This window comes from Akebia trifoliata, chromosome 1 (assembly GCF_017979445.1).
Source record: "Akebia trifoliata isolate Shusen 1 chromosome 1, ASM1797944v1, whole genome shotgun sequence".
NCBI lineage: Eukaryota > Viridiplantae > Streptophyta > Magnoliopsida > Ranunculales > Lardizabalaceae > Akebia > Akebia trifoliata.
The window spans coordinates 30,208,093-30,218,519 of record NC_141375.1 but is presented as its reverse complement, the minus strand read 5'-3'; the positions used below and the strand labels follow the sequence as shown (position 1 = coordinate 30,218,519).

The 10,427-nt window shown below is 35.7% G+C and overlaps 1 protein-coding gene across 2 annotated transcripts; it reads left to right on the top strand.

Annotated features, from left to right (window-relative positions):
* Nucleotides 1-1,231: 1,231 nt before the first annotated feature.
* LOC147411632 (P-loop containing nucleoside triphosphate hydrolases superfamily protein) lies at nt 1,232-10,214 on the top strand. Of its 2 annotated transcripts, XM_086450589.1 has the most exons (14): nt 1,232-1,504; nt 2,096-2,250; nt 2,341-2,505; nt 3,636-3,766; nt 3,960-4,104; nt 4,246-4,541; nt 5,654-5,778; nt 6,936-6,979; nt 7,711-7,842; nt 8,063-8,140; nt 9,039-9,121; nt 9,224-9,346; nt 9,735-9,795; nt 9,885-10,214. In XM_086450589.1, exons 1-14 carry the CDS (start codon nt 1,381-1,383, stop codon nt 10,050-10,052), a joined length of 1,830 nt encoding a protein of 609 aa, XP_086306715.1. In that variant the 5' UTR covers nt 1,232-1,380; the 3' UTR covers nt 10,053-10,214. The 2 variants fall into 2 exon arrangements, with proteins under 2 accessions (XP_086306715.1, XP_086306724.1); XM_086450598.1 differs by lacking the exon at nt 1,232-1,504 and having other exon boundaries at nt 2,102-2,250; nt 2,331-2,505.
* The last annotated feature ends 213 nt before the right edge of the window (nt 10,215-10,427 follow it).

Sequence of the window (10,427 nt, the reverse complement as noted above, 5' to 3'; positions counted from 1 at the left end):
TTTACTTCAAGATCATGCGTGGATAGATGCCACCCTCAGTCCATGGATTGGATGAGACCCAAAATCCGATCCAATTTCTAATATTTTTTTTTTTTTATTATTATTATTATTTTTTTTTTTTTATAAGAGTAATGGGGTGGGGGCTGACCCCCCCCCCCCAAAAGGCATCCTTTGGAACAATATCTTTCAACAAACCTGGAAAATCTCTAGGATCAAAGTCTAATTCTCCCAAAAGTGGGGACGTAAGAAGCTAAGAAGTCTGCCGCTTTGTTGGTCTCCCTATAACAAAATTTAACTTTGGCAATGGGAGAAGGTAGTCGTGAGGTTCTTGATTGATTTGGTAAGTATTCTCAGTCTACAGGGAGGTTCACAATTTTCTTTAATAATGTCCACAACATTCTTGGAGTCAGCTCGGATTGTAATTGTTGTGATGTGTTGTTCGATAGCTAAGGTGATACCTGTCTTTATGGCTTGGAGCTCGTGGTACAAGAAAAATTGGCCATGGATTGTTTCAGCCATTACGACCAAGACATTGCCATTCCAATCTCTTCTAATAACTTCACATCTGGATTTAAGATTTGGGTTCCAAGAGAAAATACGTGGCAAGTTCAATATTTTTTATCGTTGAATTCGACAATTAAAAGGGATGAACTCAACATTGGTACAACCCACCTATCTTCGTTTTTTGAGTTTTTCCAATTAAAATACACAAAAAAAACAACTAAAATTTTGAGATAATGACTTATTTAGATGATTTCAAATCCAAAGAATATCCTCGATCAATTTTCATATAAAAAACAAAGAAAAAAAATCTAATTTTTTTACATACTTATTTTTAAAAAGGTGAAAACGGTTTATTCTTCTTTCTTAAATCATTTTCGATGGAATGGCATCTTCAAAACTCGATTGGGATGCCAAAAATCTTGTTTTTTGGGACGAAAAACTTGAGATGAAATGATTAGGATATTCAATTGTTAGAAATGTGGTGTATCGGGTTCATAAGACTAATTAGAAAAGAAAATTTTACTAAATGGACTATCAAGAGAAGTTCAAAAATTTGAGGGATAAATTAGAAAGAAATCCCTCCATCAGGTCCTTTAAGTAATTTTTTCAAATAAATAACTATAAATAGTTATCGCGAGATGAGATGATATGGACGAGTCAGCTCAGTATAAGCACTAAGCAGGGCTAGACGAAACGAAATACCGAGTTTTAAAATGTCTCCTCAAATGTACACGAGAAGTTCTCTCAGAAATCACAACCGACTACCATTCCACGTCTTCAGCTCAATAGTTCTGAACTGAAGCCTCCGTTACCCGCTCTAATTTTACACATAAAACTCAAATTGAAGAGTTTAGGACTCGCAGTGAGAGAGATTCGATGTCAACTCTGAGGCGTCTTCTGAAGCCACGCCAGGCATTGCGAGCGATAAACCCTCTCAAAACCCTAAGCTCTCCTTCATCTCCTGCAACTCGAGACCTTCAACACCGAATGTATCACCACCGTACGTTCTCTCTTATAGTTTCTGCATCTGTTAGCTTTGTTGTGTTTAGTATTTGTTCTTAATCGATTTTATATCCTATTAATTTTCTTACTAGATTACTTGATTTCTATTATTCATTCTAATTGATCGAACGATGAAAAAATAAAAATCAAAAAATCAAATTCATTCAATAATTGCACAAGAAGCACAAAGAATATATTAAAAATCCTAAATTTGTTCTCGATTCGTCTGAAATATGCTTAGAAATCAACTTAATTTAGATTTTCTCGGTACTAATTAATTTTAGTTATTGTTCTTTGGAGTTTAATCTCTGGAAATTTTTGGTAGCAGTTTCTTCCATGGACGGAATAAAAAAGAAATCTCAGAAGTTTTTACAACTTGAAGAAATTTTCGGCCAAGTCAAATTAGTTGAAATTAATATAATGGCTTGAAACCATATCACGATCTTTAAATTTTGAAAATTTACGACCTTCTCTGGACGTCTTAAAGCTAATAAGATTACAATGCTACCAAAGAAGGAAAAAAGACCAATCGAAAAAAATGCCTGAAATGTATTCTTGAACTAAAATCACTCTCTTGCCCAAAACGCAGGGCCTTTCGAAAATCAAATGCGTCCCAATACATATGAAAAACCGAGTTTCAAATCAGTATCAGAATTTCCTGGATTATTTAATATCATGCCAGCTGTCTTAGCGAGTGTGCTTGGAGTGGGATTGCTAGAAGTGTCTCATGCCGATGCCAATGAGGTGTGTCACGTGTGTGATTATAATCATGTTAATTTTTTGCTCTTTCTTATGCATATAAGTTGATTCTATTGGGAGCTTAGCTATGCGCAGGCAGATTCTCAAACTCCATCATCACCAGAATCTTCGCCATCAGGCTATGTTGATGTGGAGAAAACTGTTAGACAAGAAAGGCATCGATTAGAAGAGTTGCTTAGAAGTAAGGGAATGCAATACGGATCTTATCCTCCATTTACTGTTGCTATTAAGGGCCAGAAGGTTAAGAAAGTCTCTCAACAATTTTATTTTTATTTTTATTTTAATTCTACCGCTTTTAATATTGTATTATGGTTTATTTAGTCAAATGTATACTGGAAACCAAATCATTTTGCGGAAATAAATATCCTAATTAAGTATTAACCATACTTGTGTCACCTTGGGATGATGGACACCCAAGGTGAATCAATCACTGAGAAGTCTACTAGCGGAATTCAAGATGTTGTTGCCAGTTTCAACAAGAGAATAGGGAGAAGGACCAATCCCACTTTTGGTTGACAACTAATTTAAGTTGGCTAACAATATATATTGTATTTCATTGCCTATTAATGTGTTGGATTCTTTTTCTTGTTTTCTAAGTCTTGCTGATTTGATTGATGCTACTCCTAAGAAAGGTTGGGGCTTGCATCCATTCATATTAGAACACAGTTAGAAAAAACTAGCTTAGACAAAACTTAACAATAGTGGTGGAATCTGTCTGCCAAAAGCGTGTAGAATTTGGATGGGTGGAACCTAACAACAGATGGTGGAGTACATCACAGTAAAATGAGTGGAACTCCCGCTACATGACAGAGTTCATCTCGATTACGCAAAGTGTATGGTAGCTTAGTGGATGCTTTACTTATTATATTAATAAAATACTGATGGCTGGCTTCCTGAGCAGACATTCTCTCCTACTAATCCACCTCCTATTGGCAAGAATATATCTGAAAAAATAATAATGATTCCAGTTGTACTTGTCTAGGTTTATTTCATTATGTTAATTAATATTTTTTTTTTCCTTAAGATTTTTTAGATGCCTTGTTTGCCCTATAGTAATGCCGTTCGGCCTTACCAATGCTCCCTCAACTTTTCAAAGCCGTATGAAGGATCATGTTAATGAGAAAATTTTCAATTTGAGCGAGGAAGTATGCTAAGAAACTTACAAATAGAAAGCTCTTGTCATTCATGTCATATGAATGGTTAATGAAATCAATGCTATTGTTTTCCAAGAAAAATGTTGGCTGGATATCTTTTAAAGGTTTATTGTTACATCAGTACTATTTCATGTTCATCTGAGTATGTGATTATTATCATTACAACATTCTGAACACACTGCTAAAAGGTTTCAGTGTTTCACTTCTATATTATAGGTCAGGATCAAATTCCAAATTCCTTCAACATGTGAAATACCACACCTGATTGTGGACCTTGTTTCACATCTTGGATTGAAGGTTGAAGAGCGTGGTGGCGGTTCAGATATGACATTGCGTGCTTGGGATAGGTTTGTAGAAACATCAGCATTATCGTTACTTCTATCGTATGTTCTTAAGTTATATTGTGATGTATCAATCTGTTTTGACACTGTAAAAAGTTGCACTGCTGAAACATTTCTTATAATATATAAAAATTATACTATATATTTAAAGATTTCGGAACTATGAAAATTGGCTCTTGTTTTGGTTTTTCGATTTCAGCCCCGTTGCTTGGCAACTGACACTTAGTAATCCAGAAAAGCAGAAAGAAGTTCAGGACAACAGGGAATTGATAGAAGATAAGGATGCCCATGAGGGAGATTTATGCATCCTGATATTTCAGTCTCTTATCAGTTCTGATAATGCAGTTAGTTCTTCATGTTCTCTGATACATTTAAACTCCTTATTATTATTTTTTTTATTTTTTCTACAAAAATGATATTTTCTGATTAATGAACCATGTTGTACTTGCTAGTTTCTCTTACAAAAATAAATTATTTGCTGTCAGGAAATTGAGTTCATAAAGAAGGGGAGCTTTAGCCCCAAGGAGCTTGATGCTTTGGTGTCTGCACTGAAATTAGCTGGAGGAAGGGTGGGTGCAAAGAGAGCATCGGAAAGAAGACCAAAGGGATATCCAGAGAGGCAGGATAACAAAACAGATTCACTTTTGCCCTCTACTCAAAAATCACTGGCTGCTCTGGAGGCAATGGGTGTAAGAGTTTTTGGATTTAGTGAGACCCATGCAGTTTCATCGAATGGTGAGATATCATGGGACAATATTGCAGGATATGATCAACAAAAGCGGTACGATGAAAGAAAAAGAACTTCAATTTTTTCCCTATAATATTAATCAAGCTCAACAAGTTGGGTCATTTTCTAAAAATGCTCCTATCTTATCAACTCAAGATGATACCATTTAGAGAACCTTTGTAATTATGGTGGGCACCTTTATAATGATCCCTGAATTTTTCTCAATTTACTATATTTGATTGTTGCAAGAGTTCCTATCATTGCCAAATTCAATACTTTATTCTTGTAATGATTCACGTAAAATGTTTGCCATCAATCCCTAAAGGTAATGATAATAAATGGATTATGCTGTCATGTTCTAGAAATGGTCTTAGTGATAGTTATTAGAATCACGAACTTGGAGACATGAGAGTGGATAATTGGTTGTTTCCATTGGAACATATTAATTGATGTTGTTATATAACATTACCACTTGTATATAACTTGATATAATTCAAAGCAATTTTAGTAAGGACACTCATAGGGTTATCTAGTGGTTAAGTAATAGCCCAAAGTAATAACTCCTTATTTTAGGTTCAAGTATCCGTAAAAATGAGGAGATTGGATCTGTCCGTAAAAAAAGGGATATTTTTTCAAGGCAATGATAAACTAAGAGAGTCAATTTAGGTGGTTTAAACACTTTTCAACATGCAGACTGAGTTAGATAGGATATGCAAGTTAAAGGTTCTAAAAGAGCAAGAGCAAGAACCAAAAGAACTTGGGCCGAGGTAGGGAAAGTGGATATGAATACACTTTCAATAATAAAAGATGTGTCTCTGGAACTGAATTGAATGGAGGAGCAGGATTTGTTCAGCTGACCCTAAATGGTTAGGCTTTGATGATGGTGGTGGTGGTGGTGGTGGTGAATGGTGATGGTGATGTTCAACAAAGACCAATGTGGGTATAGACATATTGATGTGCATGTTTATTTCTCGTCATGTATGTACACATGTTTGATCAAGTGTATTTGTGTTGTGCATTGTTGTTAGTTTTGTATGCATCTGCATTTGAAGTGAATTGGTATGTGAAGGATGCAAATGCTTTGATATCTTTTGTCAAATTTCCTTATTCCAAAATTCAATTTTGATCTTATTCCAATAAATCATTACTCAGTTTTTGTTGTGCAGTGAAATAGAGGACACCATACTACTGGCTTTACATAGTCCTGAAGTATATGATGATATTGCTCGTGGCACCCGACGTAAGTTTGAGTCTAACAGACCTCGGGCTGTCCTCTTTGAAGGTCCACCAGGTTATCTCCTTCTCCAATATAGACCGTTGAGAGTATGATTGCCTGATGTTGCTTCATGTAGAAAGGCCATTGATATTAAATGAACTTTTTACATAAGATTGTAAGTACTATCGATATTCACATTATTATGTTATCAATGAGCATGTTATAAAACTGGGGATGTAGGAGTAGGAATTGAATTAAGTGGGAGAAATACAAGGCAGTGCATTAACTGTAATTATTCCTTGGTGAATATATTCTACTCTTCTTCACTTAAAGAAAATGGATCTGAGGATACCCTCTGTTCAACATTCTGTTGTTGAAAGAAAAGTCAACTTGTGGCAATGTACATTTTTTTAGCGGTAGATTCCATTTGTATCCTTCATGTTTCCTAATTCTCCCCCATCCCTCTACAGCTAGTCTGTTCGTGGGAACTTCGTTTGATGATTTTGTTTTTCGATGGAACTCTTTATGTAATCATTGATGTTGTTTGCTCTTCTTCTTTGTTGCTTTCTATGAGGCTTTCTCGGCCTCCTTGTATGCTGTTTTTTCTTTCTCCTTGAATTATATTATACTTTTCAAAAAAAAAAAAGGGACTTGTTCCTCTCCTTAATGTCTAACAATGAGATGTTGTTAACTATTTATGAAGTGGGATTTTAGGCCAATCAGGAAACAACACGCACACAGGAGTTTTAGCAGAGATAAGGATGCTGAAAGGAATGAATGGAAAGACTGGCAAGACAAAATAGAAATGAGTGCCTCCATGGAGTCCTTGATATGAGCAGCCTCAATAGATTGATAAGATAAAGGAGAGAATTGAAGATGGTCTTGATCATGTATGACAAGGACCTTTGATGGGTTTATTGATGACTGATTTACTGTCGATTGATACTTCTAAAAGGGTGAGATGGATAAAAAATAGGTTGAGGTAGTGTCAAAAGATTTTAGTTGATGAGTGATCTTGCTCTTTGTAGGTCATAAGCATAGTCTGGAGCTTAACTCAAGGTTTTTTGTTTTGTGCTATTATATTTCATTGATCCAAGGATTTTTGTTGTGTGCTATTATATTTCATTGATCCATGTCTATTTTTAAATTTCTGCATTGAGTTTTCTAGCAAACAGCTTACATTAAATTGCCAGGAGATCCAAACTTACTCCCATTGCAACTTTACCTTTTAGGGACAGGGAAGACATCTTGTGCTCGGGTAATTGCTAATCAAGCGGTAAGCCATTAAGCACTTCATATTTACATTTTGATATTCTCTTTTTAGCCAGAATACCAGGCTTACATTTTTTTTTATCATTTGGGCTAGATATGGTGCTCTCTAAAAGGCCAGATGCCTCGCCCCTGCTAATTGGCCTTACAGGTCCGGGCACCCCCGTCATAAAAAAAAAAAAATGAAAGCCAAATTGATTATAGAACCAGTGGTTGATTTTGAAAATTCAGTTTGTTGGCTGAAATCTTATTCATTTTTCTCTCTATTCTCAAGCTGTGTTCTAACTCCCGCTTTCCTATCCTGAATGATGTAGTTCGAGAAGCCCACAAGTTTCTATGTGCCAGAACCTTTTGTTTCCTTATTAGTGGATCGTTTTACCCCTTTGATGGGATTTTGAACTCGTCTCCCTATTTGATGATCATTACCTCTTCTCTTCTCATCTCTTCCTCTGCTAGCCTTACTTTTTGTGCCTTCTCAAGCTGCTATCAATCCATATTCTTTTGGATCTTCCTTGTGCATGAACATGATGGTATAAGCTACAGAATGAAATAATTCTCATAACATGCATATCTTCAGGACTTGTAAAAATAAATCACACTGCAAGTATATTTGCGTGTCAATAAACTGAAATAGAAATGCCAAACCTATTTTAGTGTATTTTTGTTCTTCCTGCAGAAAGTAGCAGAAGTTTTATTTTGGAAATTTTAACCCTCTGAGCATGTGGTTTATTATGACAGGGTGTGCCATTGTTATATGTGCCACTTGAAATTGTCATGTCAAAGTATTATGGTGAAAGCGAACGATTATTAGGGACAGTGTTCTCACTTGCTAATGAGCTCTCTAATGGTGCAATCATATTCCTAGATGAGGTAATTGGCTGAGAGCTGCAGATTATACTTGGTCTTTAAATCATTCAAATTAATGTGAAGTACAAAAAATATCTGATCATATTTTGGTTGTTTTTGGGCTTCTATTTATATGATTTTGTTGAGAGCGTGCTACTTTATTTTATGGTGTGTGCTTCCTCTTAAGTTGATTTTAGTATTTCATCATTTTCAGTTCACCTTCTACCTTGTTTTGTTTATACAGGTTGATTCTTTTGCTGCTACTCGTGATGATGGCATGCATGAAGCTACACGCAGGATTTTATCAGTGTTGTTGCGACAGGTAAAATTGGATTTTTGTTCCTTAGTTTACTGGACTGAGCACATATTATCTGTTAGTTTTTCAATTTTTTTCCTTTGTCCTTCCATTCTGTTCCTGCACTTGTCTTTTTATCCGCCTTTATTGGAATATGAAAAATTCTAAGTTCGAACCCAAAAATTGGTAAAATGGACAATGTATATATCATGGAAATTGGAAAAGACTCGATGGATGTGACTTGCGTGAGATCAGGCATCTTATGTACATAGAGATTCTAGAAGCTGAAGAATGGAATCGTCATCCTTGGGATTCTTGAATAGTTTGAATTTCATATTGTTGTGTACTGAATAGTGAACACCTTCACACTTTAATTTAACATTACAATGATCACAGATTGTTAGGCTGGAGCTTGGAGAGCATTGTTCTACCTTAAAAAGTCCCTACAATATTAGTGGTCTTAAAAGATTAAAGACACCTAAAAACCAATGGAGAGCATTTATTGAATGTGGGTGGTTCTTGGTAGTTTAAGCTAGTTTTACCATTTTGGAAGAGCATATATGTCTGGATTTCTCAAAATTTTGGGACCCTAGATTTGTTTAAAATTAGAGGTGTATTTTAGTAATCATCCGAGCTTTTTGCAATGCCTGGGAATCTCCAGTTCTTGAAGTTCTTTCTTTCTTTTTCTTTTAAAAAAAAAAAAAAAAACTATTGACCTAAAACTTTTTAATCTTTTTTTTTTCAAGGGAAGGCTTATCAACTCCAATTTAATTTGAAATTGTAGGGAAATTCTGTTGGGCAGATATTTCCTCTATAAAGGATTTATTTGGCATTTATATTTATATTTATATTTAACAAGCTCTGCCTTTTTTAGACTATATTGTTTTTCGCACCATTGGTAAAGAGTTTACTTTTCTGCATGAAGATAGATGGATTTGATCAGGAGAAGAGAGTGGTGGTAATCGCTGCAACAAATAGAAAGGAAGACCTTGATCCTGCTCTTATCAGGTATACTTGTGTATTTACGTCTTGTGTATAAGCTGGGGACCATACCTAAATTGATGGGATGATTGTCTAATTTTATTTTATTTTTATGTATCCTTTCTGCAGTCGGTTCGATTCTATGATTACTTTTGACCTACCCGATCAACAGAATCGCCAGGAAATAGCTGTGCAATATGCGAAGCACTTAAACGAATCTGAACTAGTTGAGTTAGCTGCAGCTACAGAAGGGTAAGTTCTTTGTATTTTTCGCAGCTAAATTTCTGATTAAATCTTCCAAACCTTTGTGGGGACCTGGGAGACCTTGTTAATCGAGCCGACCTCATGAGAATCTTGAATAATCCAATCAATTAAGATTCTCTTAGACATTCAGAATATAATAATATGGTGAGTGGTTGAATAAAATTTCTACGTAGTTTCTTGAACTAGAGTATGCCCTTAGTGGGGACTCTCAGAATGGTGGGTCCTAGGAATGGTGCAATTCGGGTTGTATTTTTACAGGCCAGGAGTGTAACATCTTCTTACCTAGCTGTCCTGGGCCAAGCATTAGCTATTCTGTCTTGCATAAAACTTTGTTTCGATGTGTGATCTATGTCTGACCCTCACCTACTGTATTTAGAATGTCTGGAAGGGATATCAGGGACGTCTGTCAACAGGCGGAGCGACACCGGGCATCAAAGGTATTTTCATATAGCTATTTTTTCCCCTTTTGGCTCCTTTTATATTCTCCATGGTTTTCTATACCAACCCTACTTAATGATTTTGATAGATTATTAGAGGCCAAGCATCCAGCGATTCCGAACAAGGGCGCCTTCCACCACTCCAAGAGTATATTGAATGTGCTTTGGACCGACAGAAGGCTCTACTTAGTGTTCTAGAAAAGAAAAGCCAGACCCCTAATCCTCGTGCTAAAAGGAGCCCCATGGAATTTGTTTGAATAGAAAAAAGGTATAGAAAAATTTCTTGAATGCATTCACAATGGTTTGGTAGGTACATGGGGCATTTTTTTGTGTCTAAGCTTAGTTCTAACATAAAGATTACTTGAATTTTCTATTGTAAGATCTATAGCTTTTATTCTATAATGAATTTTTTATTTTTATTTTTTGGAATTTCTTCTTGAATTTTTTACATTTAAAGCCAGCATCAAAACCCTAGATTCCAAAATTGCAGCATTAGCACTCCATGCTTGATCTGCCAACGCGGTAGCACCCCAAACCATCTTACATGCCGTTCATGCATCATCCCAAGGTCCATGCCATTGCCATCAATAATTGGTCAATAAGTTCAGCCTGGAGGAAACATTCTCAGACAA

What these genes read in the sequence shown, in the direction of transcription:
- LOC147411632 (XM_086450589.1), top strand. Translation starts at nt 1,381, where the DNA reads ATGTCAACTCTGAGGCGTCTTCTGAAGCCACGCCAGGCATTGCGAGCG. An exon ending in TTATCAGTTCTGATAATGCA is followed by an intron (nt 4,105 to 4,245) that starts GTTAGTTCTTCA and finishes ATTTGCTGTCAG; the next exon opens with GAAATTGAGTTCATAAAGAA. An exon ending in AGCGACACCGGGCATCAAAG is followed by an intron (nt 9,796 to 9,884) that starts GTATTTTCATAT and finishes TGATTTTGATAG; the next exon opens with ATTATTAGAGGCCAAGCATC.